The sequence below is a fragment of the Lissotriton helveticus genome, chromosome 8 (genome assembly GCF_964261635.1).
Source record: "Lissotriton helveticus chromosome 8, aLisHel1.1, whole genome shotgun sequence".
Classification (NCBI taxonomy): Eukaryota; Metazoa; Chordata; class Amphibia; order Caudata; family Salamandridae; genus Lissotriton; species Lissotriton helveticus.
This window is the reverse complement of record NC_136069.1, coordinates 1339544008-1339566977: the sequence shown is the minus strand read 5'-3', so window position 1 is coordinate 1339566977 and position 22970 is coordinate 1339544008. Positions and strand designations below refer to the sequence as shown.

General features: G+C 41.4%; 1 protein-coding gene across 2 annotated transcripts in view; it reads right to left on the bottom strand.

Moving 5' to 3' along the window:
• The window catches only part of NME7 (NME/NM23 family member 7), a 634381-nt gene that overhangs the window by 516867 nt on the left and 94544 nt on the right, over window positions 1–22970 (bottom strand). The window contains exon 1 of one of the 2 annotated variants that reach the window (XM_078658323.1): window positions 12576–12824. The exons of the other annotated variant lie outside the window; for it this stretch is intronic. Within the exon in view, the coding sequence (XP_078514449.1) occupies window positions 12576–12608 (33 nt within the window). The 5' untranslated portion in view covers window positions 12609–12824. Of the gene's footprint in view, window positions 1–12575; window positions 12825–22970 lie in introns of those variants that run through there. 2 annotated transcript variants of the gene reach the window in all.

The window sequence follows — 22970 nt, the reverse complement described above, 5'->3', positions numbered from 1 at the left end:
ATTTGGTTATATTATCACCCTATGTCCAAGAAGTCCTTCCTCTGCGTGGTAGAGAGGATTTCACCGAAATAAACATCAGAGAGTGCGTTGGTTATACAAAATAGAAGATAAAAGACCCTGATTTTTCTGGGTCTTGGTGTGGTTTGGTAGTTTGTCATATGCATTTGCTCATGTGCGTGAATGATAGACATGGGTGGAAGTTGGAGATATGCACTTTTGCACTTTGTATACATAGTTGGGGAGATGTATAAATACCAGGAGGAATATGATTTAGCAGCATCTCCTTTTGTTTTATACCATGGAATAATGGGTCGGCTCATATGGTCTAGAAATGGTTTTCTTTTGACTGAGATTTTAAATGGAATTTTTTTTAACATTTACCATTAAATATTGTTTTTAGAGTATGTCACACAATTTGTGTAGTTTTATTTGTATGTCGACGTTTCTTGTTTATGGAAATGTATTATATGTTTATCATGAATATTAGTTTGGGAGGATCATTAAACAATTTTGTCCTGAGGTGGTGTTTAAGGTTTAAGGCCACTAAAACCTGTCAACGAAACACACAAACAAGGCCCACAGTGCATGGACGATTTCAATATGTCACTGAACATATTCATCCACACCCAGTAACACATTACGTGGGAGTGTATCTTCTTATTGAGAAACAGATTGGAGTTTTTCAAATTCTAACACTTTATTGATGTTGTTTTGAACATTTGTCTTTTATGTTACTGTTGTTAACTTGGTACTTTGATTGTTCTATGAAATGATTTCTTTTAATGTATGAATTTTTAATGAAGATATAATTAAATGTTCCATGTGTTTTTTCAAAATTCTAATTAATTTAATTGTTGTCAGTTTATGTGAGTGTATCTACTTTCAAGTGATTAAGCAAGGGTACTTCTTTGTGTTGTTCGGTTGCTTAAACCCTGTCCCCTTGGTCTGAGGGGTTTCTCCATGCTTTCCATGATCACACCAGTCATCACACTACAGCTCTCGCATCTAGGCCTCGTGCAACCCAGGGAAGCTGTCTCAAGCATTAATAATGAGAGATCGATAAATCTAGGAGGTTGCTCCTTTGCCCAGCCTCCCCATCAAGATATTGGCCTCAAGGGGATTGAAGTGTGGAACTTGTGTACCTGGGGTATTAGCTAACAAGGCATGATGCAACTGCGAGTGCTGGTGGAACTGTGTGCGGGAGAGCTGGTATTGCTCCTGCATTTCCTGGAACGTCTGCACGCCATCACCATGCCATACTTCCCCAAGATGAGTGATGCCTATTCTGTCCCACCTCACAAATACCCACAGCCAGGCGGTGTGATGTAATCAAGTCACTTGTCCCAGTGAGTATGCGCTCCCGGACAATAAATTATAGTGCCATCCGTGTACAATCACGGAGGGCCCGAGGGATCGAGGTCCCATGGAGCATGCCCATCGAGGCCAATTCCACCAAATAAGTTGGAGCATTCCACCCCCGTTAAACCAGTCATTAATCGTAACCAGTTGTTCAGCCAAGTAATAGCCATAAAGGTCCGCCATACCCATTCCTCTATCGAATGAGGAGTGTTGACCATTAACAAAGGCCACACGTGGGTGACCACCCACCCAAACAAAAAGGTGGCAACCCTTGAAGCCAGTGCCTAAAACCACCTCGTAGGAATCGGGTGGGGGAATTTTGAAAAAATATATAAAAAGCGCAGCAAGATCATCATTTTAAAAAGGGTAACATGCCCCAGGGCATTCAACAACAAACAGCCCCACCACTGTAAATTTATCCATTCTGGCAACAAGTGGGGTCACGTTAAGACTCCAGGCCAAATCTGGGAGACGGGAAACAGTTGCATAAATATTTATGGACAGATGGCGCATCGGTATATAGGCTCCCCAGGACCAGCTACTCTTGTCCCCACCAGTAGGTACCAATAAGGACTTGGATTCATTGACCTGAAATCCGGAGGCGTTTCCATACAAACATAGGCTTTCCAGATAGCGTGGGCCTGAGTAGTGCAGGTTTCTCAAAAACACCAAGATGTTGTCAGCATAGAGTGCAATACGCTATTCGGATCCCCTATCCCAGGACCATCCCTATATCCGAGCATCGCATTAAGTGAGGTGAGCCAAGGGCTCAACCCCCAGGGCAAATAACAGGGAGGAGAGGAGGCAGCCTTTGCACATGCCTCTATGAATCAGGAAGGGCAACGAGAGGGTCCAGTTAACCCAAACCTGGGCAGTTCGCCAAACTATTAAGATCACTATGATCCAGGTTTGATTTTTTTATTATTTAGATTTTTTATCAGGGGTTGAACCTTACTACATTTGAAGAGAGAGCCACATTCTGACCAACTGAGTAGTGATGCTCTTAATAAAGGAAACTGGTACAGGGTCACCAGTGGAGGAGACAGGCTTCATCTTGTATAGTATGCAAGTACATTTACTGAAATTAGGTAAGTAAAGTAATAACATAATTCTATAGTACAAGACGGAATGTGTGAAGAGAAAGCAGACAGGTGACGAGGTTTAGTATTAATGGTTGCACAGATTGTATTGAGACGGGAATGTGCCCTGCATAGTAAATGGGCATGTACCTCTGTCCTGCGTTCCTGGTATTATGACTTTAGTTTGTCCCTGTTCTCACTCTGCCGTGTGCACAGAGGCCTAATCCTGTCCATGGTAACCTGAGGTCTAGAACTTGAAAGATGATGTAAGTGAGTGGCAAGTTTGGTCAGAAGAAGAATGGAGTTCAAATTAGTTCAAATGGTTGGTCAAGTAGCAACTGACATGTTATAGAGAAAAAGTGGCGGAGCCATTTGTCAGTAATTCATATTCGCCATAAGAAAAGGTGCAACCTATTTAACATTAGGATAACTCCCATATACGACAGCCAAACTACGTTTTAGCAGTGGCAGCTCCTCTGCTAAGGCAGAGGAGCATCACACCACTGCTGCAAAGCAGTGAAAGAAAGAACAAATAAAATGATACCTCAAGGTTATTATCGTTGTATTTGTTCCTGCTGTGCAGCTTTGCTGGGTGGGTGGAGCGACTCTGCTCTTAGAGCGGGGGAGGAGTGGTTTGCCCAACCCAAGTGCGCAATGACTGTTTGGCCGGCCCTACCGGGCCGATCAAATAGTTACGATCACTTTGCAAGTTCTCCATGCAGGCTGCATTAAAGCCTGCGTGGACAACATGCCCAGGCTCCCATTCCAATCCACGGCGTTCAGGCCAATCATAACCCTGCATTGAAGCGTTGTGATTGGCTTAGGGGAGTGAGCCTGGCTGCTTTCTGTTCTGCCCCGCAGCGACTGAGATGATGTGGGAGAGAGCGAGAGGGCGGCAAGGAGGTACTTTTTTTTTTTTTTTTTTTTTTTTTAACATCCATTAGCCCCCCTCCATCCGCCCGCCCCGCCAGGTCCGTGCCTGCCACTACTAATTTTCAGGTGGATTAATTAACTCCAAGTATCAGAAATCCAGAGGAAAGTAAGTAGGCAAGAGCAGGGGTTGTTTCAGGTTTAAGTCACCTGGCAATATCTAGTCACCTGGCAACAATAACAATGCAAATAGCTTTGGAGACAGCCGAAGAGCAGGCCTACAGCATGCAATTCAAGTTCTCGGGTAGCCTATGGGTATCAAAAGATTTTAGAAAACACATTTTCAATAGGAAGGCACGAGAGCGGAGTCTATGAACAGGGTGCCACATCCTCAACAGAGTCTTGGCAAGAAAAGCAACTTTGGTTGCTGAACACAAATGAACATCGGTGCAGAGAGGTCAAGGCCAGAACACATCAGTTGAGAGGTCGTCTAACATGACAGCCACCACCTGCCTAGGTCGGCAAGTGGCAATACGGAAGAAGGTAGGGGCTGTCTGAGCCAAGAGGGAGCAAGTCAGCAACCTATCAAAGCTCAGCAGGATGGTGTCTATATGGAATTGGTCCCAGAACCCCAAAAGGCGTGATATTAGGGTGTTTCTTTAGCATGGGTCAGTTTTGAGGTTGATTGACACCGTTTTGGTACTGAAAGGGTCAAACATTGGGGTGCAAGGTAGAATTTGTGTCAGAAAAGCCAAGAGACCAAGAGGCATTCACTTGTAATTGAATTTTGTATCCTTTCATGGGGTGAGTAATAAAGTCTCCTCTGATGATACTGTGACAGTTGTTGCAGTTCCAACAGGGTGGGGTGCCACTGTATTGTTTTGTATCAATGCTCTTGTTAGGGTGGTTCAACATTTCTCCTAGGTTTTTAGACCTAGTGTAAGCAAACAGTGGTTCTTGTTCAATTACAAGTGAATGCCACATGTGACACAACTAACATTGTCTATATGCTTAAATGTCCCTGCGGGAAAGCATACATTGGCCAAGCCGAACGTAAACTGAAAGTCAAACTTAATGAACAGAAGAGTAACATACGCACAAAAGTGATTAAGTCCACAGTAGCTACCAACTTCATAGAAGCACAACATCACATAAGCCAACTCAAAGCCTGTTTTGGAAATCGTAGAAAGGGCGGAAGGAGCAGACCACAGAAATAACCTATTGAAAAGAGAGAATTACTGGATTTACCATTTGAACACTTTGAAGCCCCATGGTTTGAATGAACGGGTTGAATTTCTATGTTATTTATAATAGATAGATTCCTTTTTCAGAAATTTCAAACCTTATGCCAATTGGACTACTGGCATCTAATAACAAGGCTGATGTACATGACGATGATACAGTGAATCCCCCGTATTCCATATTAGCATTTTATTGTTAAATATAATGCCTACACAACGCAATCGTACAATATGGACAGTGCAATTGTTATGCCCTTGGTACATCGAGTGATTCTTTATATTGAACTCTAGCATGCATGTTTATTGTTTTAGAATATACTTCACATGTACTAACAGAACACTATGACGCTTGTGAACTTTTTTAGATAAGGCAATATCTTTATTGCCAAACTACGTCTGTGTCACTTTAATCATCACGCCCCCCCATTAGCCGCCAGTACGTAAGCACGTAGGATCACGTCTTTTAACCACAACCCACGAGATAGTCGTTACAAGCGACTAGCGCAGACGAGATTATCACCGCGTTGCAGAATCCGGTAAGCACTCACTAATCCGTTAACAAACCCTAAATTTCAGTATAATCACATGTGTAATAAGCATCTGCTAAACACCGCGTCCATGACGCACTAGGTAGATAACTGTTAACAGCGACTTAACGCACATCAGAGACTGCCACATTCTAACCAAAAGATTACCACACGGGGTGCACAGAGCGAACGTAGCAAGATACACATGACTAGTGGAAAATAAGTTAGGATCACATACAATTAACTTCCGCTTGTTTTGTTTACTTTAACCGCACGGTGGTGGATATAAATCGGCGATTCTACGGGTTGATGTAGTAAACATACTGCATTCGATTTATTTCTCAGACATTCCCCTGATGAAGGCTTGTCAAGCCGAAATGCATTGGAAGGGAGGAAAACATGCATGAACGCAAAATATGAATATATTGCATTGTGGGAAATGAAATTTCCATCGACATATGGAGTTATATGGTGTGAATAAAACACATTGAGAGAATGAAGTCAGAAGAGTAAATATAGCCTTATTTTTCGTTGAACTTGGCTGGATACGCAGCATTTTTGATCGGTGCCCAGGGAGACAGCCTAAGGGAACTTGGGACTGCTACTTAATCATGTATTACTTACGCTCCTGAGTGGGGAGTGGTTCCCTGGAGCACGGCCCACTGGTAAAGCAGAAATTTAACAACAGCAGTGCACGACCCATACCTCATTGACCTTACCAGACACGCCATCCCAGAGAGCTTACCCTAGACCAGGAACAATCAACTCTGGTAAACACGGAGGTGAATCAGATGCTATTAAAGGGGGCTATATGAAAGGTAGCAAACACAGGTTAAGGATTTGTGAGCACTAGTAAAGACTAGTAAAGAAAAAAGACAAAGGTTGACGCCCTGTAATAAATTCGAGGGAACTAAATACATTTCTTGTATACTGGCACTTCCAGATGCAGGGTACCATATTCTAAGAGACATCCTACAAGAAAAATACTGGCTTGTGAAATTGGATCTCAAAGACACTTGTTTCACAATCCCTATGGACTGAGAATCACAAAAATATCAAAGGTTTATTTGGAAAAGAATAACTAACCAATTTTGTGGTCTCCCCTTTGGCCTCTCCTCAGCACCTTGGTGTTTCACCAGGATTTCCAGACCAGTGGTTGCCTCCCTGAGGAGGAGAGGAGTACGGCGAGTAATCTACCTAGACGACATACTACTGATGTCCCAGAGTCAAGAAGAATTATTAAGACACATGAAATGGTCGGTGGACCTTTTTGAAGGGTTAGGATGTATTATCAACACAGAAAAATCCATAACTACCCCAACACAAAATCTAGAATTTCTAGGGTTCCTGGTAAACACCATGTCAGTATAAATACGAGGGGTGGTACTAGTTCCTGGAAGGGGCAGAGCAAAGTGCAGCCAGTTATGGTTGCAAATAAGGGTAAGGTGTCTCCAAAAATGAATGAGAGTGTGAGTGGAGAAGTACTCCTGTGTCTGTTGTGCCCTCACACACACTTGCGAGTGTAAGGCATCAGCATTGGGCACTGCTCCTCGTGGGGGTGGTGCTGCAGTCCCTCACGGGCCCTCGTGGAGGGCACTTTGATGGAGATCTTTTAGGAGTTGCCGCAGTTGTGCATGTGGGTGTGTGGGCCAAGTGGTGTGGGTAAGTGCAGATAAAATAACCAATTGGTACCGTAACATATTTATTGAAGAGTCCAGAGGGTTAAGCTAAAATCGGAACGGGGATGGAGATGCTGATTTATGCTGATAGAGAGGGGAAAAGAAACAAATGAATTCCCACTTCTCTCAACCCGTGTAAAAAATGGTGTGGTGCTAGCAACATTACTTTGTCTAATATCCTTTAGAAGGCGTTAGAGAACAGTAACAGATGTTATACCCCAGATGGAGTAATTTTTGAAATATGGAAAAGGGCCAAAACTGTCTTAAAATATTTTTTATCCTTCTTTTATGGATTACCCAAAACTATGCATAGTAAGCTGCATGAAAGTTTATGAACAGAAAATGGTTGATTTTAGACCAAACGGTGAACATCATTTACTAATATCCTTCGTAAAACCCTATAAGACAGTCTCTTCAGCAGAAATTTCAAGATGGTCAAGAATAGTCATGTTAGAAGCAGGGATAGACTTATCCAAGTTTGGCGCACACGTATCCCGTGGCGCAATGGCCAGTAAAGTGTTTTGGGGTGGAGGCTCCCTTTCTGATAATCTAAAAGCTACCTTAAACCTGTAGAACACATAAGCAATGTAGCTTTAAAAAGCTTTAAACATAACCTCTGGTCTTGTAATGAAATGATGATTCTCCAATTAACATACAGACAGAATCTTGATTTCATTAAAGACAACAGAGGCTAACATTATCTCACCCACCACTCACTGGTGGATTTAAAGAAAAAATATGTGCATACATTGTGATTACTAGAAGTTATACATTATTCGATTGTTTCTAAATTTCTTAGTAATTGTCACCTGGTTTCTTTCTTCCTTCCAGACACTTCGTCTCTGTGAGTATTTCCTCCTTATTGAATGTCACTGGAGAGGAAGACGTCAAATAAATAGTTTATATACCTTTTCACTGCTCTAAGAGGACGATACCTGGTTACCAAGACGTTTTATTACGTTCTATGGAATGTTTAGTTTATGATGTAACATGTTCTTTAAAGGGATGCATGTGTGGGCAGCAATAAAATGTATTGCATAATGTTAGCCTCCGTTGTCTTTAATGAAATCAAGATTCTCTCTGTATGTTAATTGGAGAATCGTCAGTCTCACTATCATCTTCCAATAGTGCCCCTTATATCTCCATAGCCCCTCTCTCACATTCATTTAATTTGTTTGATACCACCAGTCATACCAGTGTACGGTGCCACAGCACTCTGCATCACACACACACACACACACACACACACACATTATACAGAGACAATGAATCATATGTGTGTAAATCAGTCTATAGGAAATGTTACATAAACCAATGAGGATTACAAGATGTGGGAATCACGTCATACATACTAGTAAGGAGTATACTTTAAGAATGCTTGGTCAGGAGAAGCAAAAACAAGATTTAACAAGCATTTACAATGCAACGGTTCCGCCTTACAAAAAGTTAGACACGCTTTCAATTTTAGTAGAGGAGACCCCTTGCCTCCCACTGCAGCTGAAGTATTTCAGCGCTGTGAATTAACCCCCTCCTGGGAGAGTTAGGTTTATTTTTTCAGAGAACTTTTAAGGCATCTGCAAAGTGGACTCTGGCCCATGGTCCCAGCCTTTCAAAGGGGGTGGGAGTGAAGGGGAGGTGTGGTGTGAAAGAGTCAGCTCTGTTCTACAGATTTTTGCGCTCATCACTTATATTAATTTTTAACGACAATCTTGTAAATAGTTTATTTGTTAATTTATTTTTAATGTATATTAGACAATTTGCAGACAAAATGTGTTTTACTAGGAAGCCATAGCTGGATGGATTAGTGAAAGTATGAATGGATGAGTGAAGGGGGGAATGGAATGATGAGGGAAAGGATGGTTAGATGAGTGAATGAGTGGAAGGATGGATGAGAGAAAGCGTAAATAAATAGATGTATGTGTGAAACGGTGGATGTATGCGTAAGGGTGGATGGATGAGTGAAAGGATGGATAGATGAGTGAAAGGGTGGATGGGTGAGTGAAAGGATGGATAGATGAGTGAAAGGGTGATGGATAATGAGTGAAGGGTGAATGGATAATTAGTGAAAAGATGGATGGATGCATGAGTGGAATGTTGGATTAGAGTAAATTAATTATTTTATTGGTGGAAGAGTAGATGGATGTGTAAAAAAAAGGTGGATGTATTATTGAAATGGTGGATGGATCAATGAAAGGGAGGCTGATGCATCAGTCAGTGGATGGATGAGAGAAATTATGGATGCATTGATGTATTGATAAGTGAAAGGATGAATGAATAGATAGATGGATGAGTGAAAGCGTCGATGTAAGGATGTATGAGTGTGTGAGGAGCGTAGAAAAGACTGTGTGGATGAGTTGTTAATGGATGAATTAATGAGTGGATGAGCAAATGGATGAGTGGGTGGATGGGTGAAGGGCGGATAGAAGGATGGGTGTTTAATTGAAAGGGGAATGGATAGTTAAATGGAGGATGGATAGATGGATGAGTTATTTGCAGAATGTATGGGCAAATTTGTGCATGGATGAGTGAAAAGAAGAACCCAAAGATGTATTAGTAAAAGAATGCATACTTGAATGAAAGGGAGGATGTATAGCTGGAAGGCTGGATGCATGGATGGATGTGTGCAATGTTGAATGGGTGAATGGATGAGTGACTGGGTGGATGAATGAGTAAGTGAAAGGATGGCTGGTTGAGTGAAAGTGTAAAGTGTTGGATGTAGTATTGAATGGATGGATGTGTGGAAGAGTGGATGGATCAGTGGAAGAGTGGATGGATGAGTGAAAGGATAGTTTTGGTGAAAGTGTACATAGTTGGATGGATGAGTGAATGGATTGATGGGTGGAAGAGAGGATGTATTAGTGAAGATGTATTTTTGTGAACAGATGGATGGATGATGGATGGATGAGTTAAAGAATGTATATAGGAGTGAAAGGGATGGTGGAGAGCAGGAAGATAGGATGGATGGATGAGTGAAATATTGAATGGGTGGACGGATGAGTGACTGGGTGGATGTATTACTAAGTGAAAGGATGGGTGAAAATGTAAATTGTTGGATGGAATATTGAAAGGATAGCTTGTTTGAAAGTGTAAATTGGACCTGAAAAAGAAATAAATAAACATAAGATTAGCACAATAAACAAAATGCCTTACCTCTAACAGCAAAACAGCAGCATATCGGGACCAGTTCGAGCACAGCAGTGCACACAGCTGCACGGAGACACCACGGGCCATATTGGACCTGAAAAAGAAAGAAAGAAACATAAGATTAGCAAAATAAACAAAATGCCTTACCTGCACCAGCAAAACAGCAGCATACATACCAGTCGGAATAACTTCGTGCACAGCAGTGCACACAGCTGCACGGAGACGCCACGGGCCATATTGGACCTGAAAAAGAAAGAAATAAACATAAGATTAGCACAATAAACAAAATGCCTTACCTGCCCCAGCAAAACAGCAGCATACATACCAGTCGGAATAACTTCGTGCACAGCAGTGCACACAGCTGCACGGAGACGCCACGAGCCATATTGGACCTGAAAAAGAAAGAAATAAACATAAGATTAGCACAATAAACAAAATGCCTTACCTCTAACAGCAAAACAGCAGCATATCGGGACCAGTTCGTGCACAGCAGTGCACACAGCTGCACAGAGACGCCACGGGCCATATTGGACCTGAAAAAGAAAGAAATAAACATAAGATTAGCACAATAAACAAAATGCCTTACCTGCACCAGCAAAACAGCAGCATACATACCAGTTGGAATAACTTCGTGCACAGCAGTGCACACAGCTGCACGGAGACGCCACGGGCCATATTGGACCTGAAAAAGAAAGAAATAAACATAAGATTAGCACAATAAACAAAATGCCTTACCTCGAACAGCAAAACAGCAGCATATCGGGACCAGTTCATGCACAGCAGTGCACACAGCTGCACAGAGACGCCACGGGCCATATTGGACCTGAAAAAGAAAGAAATAAACATAAGATTAGCACAATAAACAAAATGCCTTACCTGCACCAGCAAAACAGCAGCATACATACCAGTCGGAATAACTTCATGCACAGCAGTGCACACAGCTGCACGGAGACGCCACGGGCCATATTGGACCTGAAAAAGAAAGAAATAAACATAAGATTAGCACAATAAACAAAATGCCTTACCTCGAACAGCAAAACAGCAGCATATCGGGACCAGTTCGTGCACAGCAGTGCACACAGCTGCACGGAGACGCCACGGGCCATATTGGACCTGAAAAACACAGAAATAAACATACGATTAGCAAAATAAACACATTAGTAAAGAGTCAGCATTAAACACACATTAGCATTAGCAGTTACTAAAAATAAATAATAAAAAAAAGTCTTACCTCTCATACTCGTAATGAACACAACAAAAACAAAATGCCGTGACGAAAAAAGGGGCGGAGGGCGGGTGACGAAAGCCGTGACGAAAAAAGGGGCGGGACTTTAAAAAAGGCACGGGAACGCCCCCGATTCGCGTCCGGACGGGCAAAGAGTGACGGACAACAATGTCTGCCAATGGTTAGCCTCCATTTATGGAGCTAGCCAATGGTAGACTAAGGCGGGACATTGCCACATACTGTAGATCATCAGATTTCGCCTGCGCGAACGCTGCTGCGCAGCGGACGCCAGGCGAAACCTAAAAACGTACCACAGTGGTTGAGTTGAATTTACTAATAAGAATGTATTTCTACCCAAACAAAACTTTTTTGCAACATTAGGATAATGAAAAAGTGGTGGGAAAACATAATATTTTAACATGTATCTTGCAGCTTACATGGAGCTCTTTAGTGATAGTTCATAACTCACTCTGCTATATTAGGATTGTAATTTCTGAACTGTAAGTAACAACAGGATCTCTGGGACAAAAGCAGTAACCCAATGAGCTATCCACATAAAATACAGTTCTGTAACCTGCATGGTACACGTTGTTTGTAGCAAACACATTAACCCTCTTCGATACTTTATGATGAGTAAAACTGCTACTAGACAAAACTCGATCTCTCTCCAGCAGGGACATAAATCACCAAAGTTATCTTCACATTTTTATTGTTGCCTGATAACTGTTGAACACAAATTAAACTCTGAGGCAGATGATTTTAAACCTATATGTTATTAATATTATTTCCAAACACAGACCCCCCCCCCCTCTGAGGTCAGAGCCGGGTACGGCTGCACCGGTTGCACCATCCTAGAGCATGCTTTGAAGCAGAAGGCACTGTTACAAAAAATGACATAACCTATTGTGTAGTGTAACAGGTAGGGGAAGTTGATGATACTTAAACTACTTTGATGAGTGATAATCCCAACATATGCCCCTGGGTAACAGCATGATGGTCTCTATTTGGGTCCCCCATATGAGATGACGGTTGACTGCAGCGTAACGCACCCCAGAGAGTTCTCCCTGTGGTGGCTCTTCTTTACACTGGGTCTTATTTTATGTCTCTCACCTATTCAGTCTGTGCAGGCCAAGACAGTTGATGCTTATAAGGGGTAGTGCCCACTCAAGGTGGTGTCCTCTAAACGGCGTACCGATCAGGGTTTGCCATGGCACGACTAACACTCTAGCAGCCACTGAAGTGCACAACTTCAATTAAAGAAGGGTACAGGGACACGGCCAGTGGAGACCCTGGTGCCTTTGTTGTATGAATAAGAAAACAGAGTGCTGAGAAGACTAAACATTAATCAGGACTGCAGTTGCATATTTGCAAGTCAGCTGTTGCTCCTATGATGGCTTATCGCTAGTAATAACGACCATAGTCAGTGATCACCACAGAAAGAAGCAAAGTACCTTGATTGGGTTGGCTTCCAACAGATTTGCCATGGGGAATGACAGTGACTTCAGCCTTCATCGGATCTCCTACGACAATCTACGGTTAGGTTCTTCTCTTTGTCTGGGTGATGGGTTTTTGCCTGATTCTGAAGAAGATTCCGCCAATGGAGATGCACCAGGGCACAGTTCCCAGCTTTGTGGCGCACACATCTATTGCTTCTGAAGAAGACCCAGCTTCAAAAAATGTTGGTAAAAATTCTGACACTACTAACTATTGAATGTGCTTCCTCTTCTTTGACTCAAAGTTGTTTTCTATTGGAGGGTTACATTTCATCACAATCTTTGTTGCAGGGATCTGCTCTGGAACAGAACTATGCTTGGAATCATAGAACATCAGTATGTAGGGACCGAGTCACCATACCACCTCAGTCTCTATGAGTCAGAGCCTGATTAGCTAGAGTGCCCCACTTACCCTCCTAACATTACCAGAGAGACAAGTGAATTGGCACCCCATAACACAACCCTCTCGATCCTATCAGGGATCATGGTAATAGGACACACCCTTTCGCTCTCTCACTCGTACTTGTCCACAATAAAATAACCAGGAGACATGAAGGAAGTTTAGAATATTTATGCCAACTATCGTGCCCTGAAATGTAGTATACATGACACAATAAGAAAACAAATGCATACTAAAATACTAATAGTATGGTTAATAATCTGTATATAATTAAAAGCCCTGTCATTTTATAAGACAGAGTAACCTAAACCCCCCTACCTTGCTACTGAAGCTAAATGATTATATATCAAAGATACCTTAGCATTCACAGATGGACGTTCTACATCTCAGTAAACGCAGTGCTCTTGTCTCAGAACTTTCTTTCCAATGTGTATGTTTTTGGCTCCTGCTCATTTATATGACAAGACAAGTGTGCACATAAACAACAGCTGCATTCTTGTGTTATATCTACGTGCTAGTGCCTAGCTCAAAGAATATCAAGGGACATTGTTGTTTGACCTTGTCCGTGGTGTTCAGACTAAATCCCAGGAAAAGAACAGTATATCGGGAAACATCATTTACTACGAAGTAATTACCACTAATAACGTTTTCCACGAGTCACTTACCACGAAAACGTCTTTTAAACGCGGGTGCCTTCCACGACCTCCACTACCACGCAAGTACGTTCTGCGTGGGTTTTGGGGGGGGAGACGTGGTATTCCTTCCAGTCGTTCTGCGTGGGCTTGGGGGCTGGGGAGGGGCTGGGGGGGGTACTTGGGGGGGCTGGGGGGGTCTCCCCCCCCAAAAAAAAAACAAAACAAAGGAGCAGGTTACTTCGAAAATAAAAATACGCACTTCAGTACCACTGAAGAAAAAGGAAAGTGCCTCCCCCAAAGACGTGCCGTGTACTTCAAAATAGCAGTCCGCTTTTAATGTTGGTAGACGTGTTTTGACGCTTGTTTCGATGGTGGATGGAAGGAAGGGCTGCTGGTGAAAGACGGGAAGGTGTAAGGTAAGTAAATAATCTTTATTTAAAATATATAAATATTTAAGCGCACAGTAAAATAAAAGAATTTATAAATCTAGGGTAATTTGTTGTTTTTGAATGTTGAAAAAAAACGATCGAATGGGTTAAGCAGTTACTACAAACTCTAGACATATTTTTTTTGCCTATCAATTTCATTATGTTTCATTTGTGCTTAGTGGACGTTTCTACGCGTGTTATAATCCATTGTTGTAAATTCCAGCGTGGTAAAGCCACTTGCGAACTAAAATTCGCGTGGTAATGCCATGCGTGGAACTTGCAATCGTGGTAACATCATATATTCCGCGAAAACATATGCAGGTTCCTTGTGAATGTACAATGTGGCACAAAAGCAAATGTGTTAAGTAATGTGTGCAAATGAAAATAAGGCATACTACGTGCACAGTTAGGCTAACATAGGGAAAGCTACAATGGGCCATGAAGGAAAAACACAACATGTTAATGTCCCAAAGAAAATGCAAATTCCGCCAATGAAATTGATAGCTGCCCTACTTAACTCTTTAAGAGGGCACAAATTTTTTTTGGAGCAAACACTATAGCAAGAAGTGACAGGTGGAGGTTTATGGTCGCTGACTTTATTATATGAGGTCTTTTTTTAATCACAATTTACGTTCAGAATAAGAATTGGGAGATGTATAATGCAGTGATTTTCTCACACCTACAATATATCAAGTATATCATGCAGTGATTTTTTTCACACCTACAATATATAAAACAGCTTTCTTCAGAAACTCATTTTAGCGTTGGTGATTTCTATACAGCAGTCCACACTTAGATCACCTATTGAAAATACTTTCACTTTGACACTGAAAAAGCCAGAGGAGCCTTAATGCCAACAACAGTGGTCACAAGCTGGTGCCCTTCTCTGCTTTCTGCTCAGCGCCTCAAGCTGTGAGCATCCATGATTGAAGTGGGTGAAAAAGGGAAAGACCTAATGGACGACCCATGTCACACCTACAGAACCACAGAACGTGAGCAACCAAGGTGGTGAAAGGATAGTATCCTAGCACTGCTGCTCAGAGATTTCAGCAGACCGACTGCACACAGGACCTTGCAATGGAGCAGGTGAGTCACACTATCCCAGCCGATTAGCTCTGGAGGCAAACAGGACCTGTTCTGATGACCTTCTAAGTCCCTACAAGCGCTCTTATCTAAAGCTCATGCTAGGTGAACGGTGCAATGGGAAGTGGTCTGCGTTGACCCAACAGAGTTACGAAGGTCGTTGATTGGGGCACGCGTATTACCTGCTAAGGAAAGCCACGGGAAAGTTCACTTAAGTGAGCCAAACTATCCTGTATTATGAGAAGCAAAAGATTTCCCTTATTGGCTGGCTAGGCGCAGCCTTCCTGGTAGGCTAGAACTTGTCTGCAATGTGAGGAACCCATACAAAGTGCTGCGCGCTGTATTTACAGCACTGAATACATATTTCACAAATCAAAAAGCCTGCATATGTCACCTGACAAAGTCATTCTTTCAAAAATAAATAATACAAATCACCCAAAAATATACTTTGCAAGAAATTGTTACGAGTCTACAATACACACCCAGAATTAATTCAGGTCAGATTAAGTTATCCAAAAAGTGAACAAACTTGAGGAGGGCACAGAGGGAATGCTTTGGGCTTTTAAACTGCAAAGAAAATGCCAGCACCAGCCAGCCTGTTCAGTAACATGCACCGAAAGGCTGGGGAGGGCCTAGATCCATTTATATAAGGGGAAAACTGGGGGCGTGGGGTGAAGGGGTAGCTGTTGTGCATTCCTTTTAAAACGACTTTATGATTGAAAACATCAATCAAGAAAACATTAGACCGCTTTTTTGGGGGTTTAAGGTATAGCTTGGAATCCATGCATATCATGTAGGAAAATAATTACAAGCTAGAGATGCGATTTTAAAGTAATTCCAACACTTCTTCTCACCCTTTTCCTCTCCTTCATAGGGTCAGACCGGCCTCTAGGGATATCAGGCAGTGTCAGACTTGCTGGTCTGACGTCAGAGTGTGGGCCGCTTTAGGTCGAACCTGGGCAGCGCATGCGCTGCTCTGCGAGGCATGCTGTAATGGAGTATGGACTTGAAGCCCTGCCCTCTCACCCCCATATTTGTCATTGGCTTGTGTCATTGTCCTTCGTAAATGCTGGCTTCTGATTCGTAAATAGGCTTGTTAGTCCCTCCTTAATACCGCCTTGTCTTCATTTGTAACCTCCTATGAGAACTGGCCCTTTTACTTCTGTTGTTACACGGTATGTCTTGTAGTTTATAAGCACTATTTTCTTTAATGAGTTTCCCCTACTGCAGGCAAGACATGCTTTCCTGCAACATTCAGCACGCCATGCGCGCTTTCGCTTTTCAAGCAGCCCGGGAAATTGGCGGCCACTTTTTTTAAATGAAATAGGTCTCGCATTTACAAGAGTTTTAGCTATTGGCATTGTAAACGGCAATGCCTTTTATTTATGTGATAATGATCAAAACAGAGAATTAAAAGGCATTGTCATTTACAATGCCAATAGCTGAAACTCTCGCAAAGGTCTATTGCATTACAAATGCTTGTTTTCTGTGGTTTTCCTTGCTATTGCCACAAACATTTCCTGCAACAAGAACAACAAATTCATGTAGTCTCGCATACCTGGCAAAACACCTATTCGGCACGCCAGTACAAGTACAAAAGTGCTGTGTGCAAATGTAGGCTATTCTCTTCTAGCAGTCTGATTGGCTAATGGGGCTACCTTAAGGTGCTCGTGCATATTTTCTGCCCCAGTCTGAACTGGATTGTGGGAGGTTGTCTCCTGGAAAAGGATCATCCTTGTTTACTTTAATATCCTGATTGGGGATGGGCTGAAAGCACTTGATGTACTTACTTACTACAAATCTGCAACTGTCGATTCTAGTTTGCATTTGTGAAGCAAGAAAAATCTCCGAATTCCTTGCAACATTTTCAATTAATTCATTTTTTCAGCAAATATGGTTTCTTAAACGACTGGTACAGGAGATCAAGGCAATTTGCTTTGGAGTTTTGCCAGAGTAATGTAACCGGAAAACTAACCCGCAGGCTCAGTCAGTTAGTGGTCCAAGGCTAACCATTGCCAACAACTGCAGTAAAACTTTAAAGCCATAAACTGTACCATGTACTTTGCACACCGATTCCAGGACTCGGAGATTAAAAGAGTGTGTTTTCTTCAAGCCATCTCACGTTTACCAGCAGTGATCCATATGACCCAATAAGAAAACATACTTATCTAGGATGTGGCCTAACAGCTAGAGCGAGCGTCCTCTAAACTGGGGTATCGGATTCGAGTCTCGGCAGGGACGCTCAACATCCTGGGATTCTGGGCAAATCACTTCATCTCCGCGTGCCTAAAAAAATGAATGTGGCCGTTTGTGACGCAACTGGTGCTCTTGTAAAGCGCTTTGATAGGGGTCAAGTTCGCGCTATATAAAAGTCAACCAAAAAATCAGCCCTCCTCCTCCTTTTTTTAATGAGAGATGAAAAAGGTCCAAAGTCCGGCGAGTTCATTTTGACGCGCCCCCAAACAATCCAAATATACTGGGTAAATGTCTACAGCTGTGCGTGAACATTCAAGCACAACACATCAGAATTCATAGTTTGAAACGCATACATTAACGAAGACAAATGATGCTGCCTGAAAAACTACATATCAAATGAAAGTGCGGCCTCACTTGTACAACTCTTATGGTAGTTGTTTTTATGCTACACGAGTATTAGTCACTATCAGGTTTAAAACCCATCACAAAAGGCAAAGCTGTAAACGCGAGAGAAGGTTAAAATAGGGGGAGATGACTGAACTTAAAAACAAGCATTGGCAAATCCAATAAATCCCGGCTTGTGGTTTTTTTTTTTTAGATAAAGTGCATTTTAGCAATTAAATTAATGAAGCAAAATAATAGAAAGTCAAGTTGGGCTTGGTAGGGTTGCAACTCATGCACCATGACATACATTACAGAACCTCAGCATGGAACATCCGATCCTACTTTTGGAACAATGAAGAGAGGGCTACTACAACACCATTTTCCGAACGAGATGCTATGTTCCCTACATAATCACAAAGTACAATACATCTAAAAACACTTGGAGTGCATGGCAAGTTGTTCATGAAAGGCCAGCAACCACATCACGGACGTTTTGCTCTGCACATTTGCATGTTAAAATGCATAAATCTGTCTCTTAAATCTTATCCCAAATGAGATACATTTGACATGTTGCCAATTTCGATCTAGTCTTAACTAGCCAACGCCCATCGGTAGGGACATAAATATATTTATATAAGTATTTATTTAGGTATAAATGTACTAGTGTAACGTTTGACAAACAAGGCTGTAAAATCAATAGTGAAAGGAAAAATAGCAAAGAAATAAAAACTGAGACAATCCCGTGACTGACTGCTTTTTAAACCTGCCCTTTGATATTGCTTTATTTATTCAGATTGCTAACCTTTAAAAGCAGGTACTTCACATTAAACAAGGTAAAAGCATTGGCAGCTGTTCATTTTTCCATTTAAGGCATAAGCACTATTTCTGGGCATCATGTCACCGAAGCTCTTAAGTAATTATTTAATCCCATCTGCTTCGATTAGTACACATTAATATTTGAATATGTCTGATCACTTTTTTCTATGTGGAAATTATGTATATTAAATGTTTAAAAGGTGTGTTTGCTCATAACGTCCCTTTAGAATGAAAATACATTTGCACCTGTGCGTCCTTTTAATTTCCGTCTGGAGTTTTTTCCCCAAAAACTTTTAGAAAATAATAACATGTTACAAGTCGTTAGTCACAACCTTTTACATTTATTCATATGTATATTTGCCTTCAGTTAAGTTTAACAGTATTTGTGAGATTTAAGGTACATTGTATTCAAGGGAGAAGTATGGATGTGGACTTTGCATCTGAAATACTTGTTTCCAATATACAGGTTTCTAATAAGCATACTAAAATTAAAAAGGGTTAGTAATAGAATCCCCTCAGATATCGCATGATAGTGGTAGCATTATTTTGCAGCCAACGTACCAACACACATTGTATTGTCAGGCCACATCCAGCACGTACTGAGGGACAGGCAGTTTTCAATGGGAACATAACCTCAAATGAGGTGAGAACGTACACAACAGAAACTGGCAATAAATAAAACAGGTATTACCTCAGCAGGACTTAGAATGTGTTTGATCTGCTTCCATACTTACAACGCATGCAGCTTTGTGACTTGTTCAGTTAAGGGACATAGGTGGCTGGCTTAGGATATCGCTTAAATATCAACATACTTGAATTTATAATTTTCAAATTACGTGATGCGTCTTAGATTGTTATTAATAATAACGTATCCATATAACGTGTCAGAGAGCACCTCTGTCAAACATTGAAAATAAACCATAGGCACACAACTTTAGCATCTAAAGTCAGCTAAATAAATCAATAATCAATCAAAGCACAACTTCTCATAAAGAGAGGTTCAAGAAACTCAGTAGAGTCTCAGAGCAGCGTTGGAAATAAGTTTCATTTGTGGCCTATCGATCCATGCTTCTTTAAAAACAATAACTAAATAATAGAACACTGGCGTGGCCTCGGCAACACCACAGCTCATGAGGCTTAAACACGATTGATGTCAACGGCGATAGGTTTAATTCCTGAGCCATTATACCAGCTGAATGTATCATAAATACGATAAAAAAAGAGAAGTGTGTGGTCTATCATTTTTGCCTCAAGTTTACCCATGTAAGCTATGGACGTTTTGACCCCTATTTCAGTCCATATGACAATCAAGCATATGCACTGAGGACCTGTATCATGGCGTGGCACTAAGAGCGGGGCTCTGTGATCAGACAGGCACAACAAGTGCCTTTAGGAGTACGGCTACTGTCACCGTCACCTTACTGGGCTGTAAAGGACTGACAGTGGTGGCAGAGATTCTGATCTTAGTCAGTAGGGCAGACGTTTTTACCCGTCACCTGCTAGGCAGAACTACAGGTAGCTCCCATGCTTTAAATTGTCTGCCACATCCCTGCAATAGGAAATCCTCATCCATCCCTGAGACGCATGGATGCTGCATGTGTGTTTTTTTCTTTGCATTTGGAAGATGTGTGTTGACTGAATGTGGTGCCTGTGATCATAGCCACACGGGTTCCATTTTGTGACATACAGCATACACGTGTTGTCTAAGATAGAGGGTTATTGAGAGCCCAGCCAGCAGACATGAGCTGAAGGGCTCTTCTCACACAATCCAAATGGTAATGCAGAAAGTGAGGCTAAAAAGTGTTTAGGAGAAAAACGGTGGGTCCAGTAGAAGCTAGGGATTTTCCTCATGCCCTCTCCTGGCTTATTGTTCTCTGAGAGGGCTGCCCAATACAGGTTAATAGGCAGTTAATTGGGACAGTCTGCATATCTTTTATGCCCTTGTTACGGGTTTCTCTTACCTGGTGACTACCATCATGTTCTCTCTTTGAGATATATTTTATAAATATATATATATATATATATATATATATATATATATGGTCGGACAATTTGTTATTCATCACTATGGACATTGCGACGCTCTATACGAGCATAGAGCATACCGATGGTCTTAGAGCAGTGAAGTTCTATTTAAGCAAAAGACCCATGGAAATGTATAAACATAATTGCATGCTACTCAAAATGATTGAGAAATGTCTAGAAAATAATATTTTTCTGTTCAATAACAGTCTGTACAAACAACTCAGAGGCGTGGCAATGGGGGCATGTTTCTCCCCCAGCTACGCGGGGCTCCACGTGGGCTGGTGGGAGGAACATGTCCTCAGGGTTTTGTTTGCTACATCCTGTTCAGAGAATATCCTTAAATATTGGAGATATATTGATGATGTTTTCATCATATGGAAGGGAACAATACAAGAGGCAGAGATTTTTGTCAGGAACATCAATGACAATCAACTAAATTTAAGATTTACAGCTAACATGAGCAGAACAGAGGCAGATTTCCTTGATGTGCATGTGGCAATTGTTAACAACCAGATAACCACCAGTATTTTTAGAAAGGCCACTTCAGGAAATACAATCCTTCATGCTAGGAGTTTCCATCCGAAACACACGGTAGCTAGCATACCTTACGGTGAATTCTTGCGAATTCATCGTACATGCAGTGTAACATCACTTAGAGATCTCCAACAAGAAGAGGCCAAATCAAGACTCATAGCCAGGGGCTATTCACCCCAATTGTTGGACAGTGCTATGAAAAAGGCAAATGCACTGAACCGCCTGACCCTTCTAAATCCAAACAGAAAAGACAATGTTACCATACATGATGATCCAACCAACAATCAAATTAGACTTATCACTGGTTTCAGTAGGCAGGCGAAACAAATAAGTCAAATAGTTAGACGCGAATGGCCTATCATCATGTCTGATTTGGTATTAAAGAGATCATGCCCAAAACCCCCACCATCACCTTCAGGCGCGCATTTTCAATGCGCAATGAGTTGGTCACCAGCAGCCCAGAAACTAAAAAAGGAAAAAATTGGTTGTCTCCTAAACACGGTTTCTTTAAATGCAGTTCATGCAGGGCATGCACCTTTGGGGTGAACACTACATCTTATACCACCCCATTTGATGACATCCCTGTCCCCCTCAGATCCCATTTCACATGTCGTACAGAAAATGCAGTTTATGTACTGCAATGCTCTTGCAATCTTATGTATGTGGGGAGTACCAAACATCCAGCCCATGTTAGAATTTTGCAACACATAAGGGCAATTGTCAACACGGATATAACATACCCCGTGGCTAGACATTTTGCGACCACCCACAACAAGGATTTAACAAATCTTCAATATTTTGTGATTGATGCTGTCGAGCAGGGCAAGAGGGGAGGGGACACAGACAGGAAACTTCGCCAACTTGAGTCTAAATACATCATGAAGCTCAACAGCAAGACTCCAGGGGGTCTTAACATGGGGGAAGATCTCCGTAATTTTCTTTAAATTTCACCATTAAGACTATATGGACTCCAAGCTAGGCGACCATATCTAATAATGCCTTGATTCGCTCTATCCTAATTAACCGTAATATCTGTGCACGTATCCCGACTTTCCAAGGGCACTTTAAGAATTAGGCAATCACAATGTGACCCACAATACAACTTTTTTTGTATGTGGGCCTTTTAATCTTAATGAAATTCTATTTGCTAATCACTATATGCACTTTATTCTTATGTCATGATGTATGGCAGAGATAACCTCTTTTTTGCAAGCCTCTCAAATTAAATTCGTTTTCCGCTATAACTTCTATATAATTTACATATGGAATATACAGCATGCCAACTCCCCAGTCATGTATACGACATGAGTATTATGTTAACATCTCACGAGCCCATTCAGCATTTGAGCATTGTATATCATGTCACCCTCAATTAACAGGCATCTTTGAATGTATTGGTGAATTTCCAAATATTGTAATATTTCATATCTTTTGAAGACCCTTTTTATATATATTTTATACATATTGTTTGTTTACGAAATTTGTCATTTAATGCTGAGTACCTATGGTCGTATTTTTACATAGTATATGTTTACAGCGGTTCAATGAAATCAGCACGTTCGCATTTTTAAGGAAATGGCAGGCATTATGCAGTGATATTTTCTTGTCCTTTTTCAATGTGCTGATATTAAATAAGGTGATACCTCAGCATATTTGCATGTAATGAACTCGTATATGTATATATTTTAGGGGCACAATAGACATAACCATGCAAATTTACAATGGAAATTTATGCCATAGAACTTTATTTTAGTCACACACTCTCGTGTTATGTTACAGTTTTAGAAAACACAACAAATGATTTGGGGCACGGTGTGTTTAAATATGCACTATGTCTTTTTTGAATAAAATG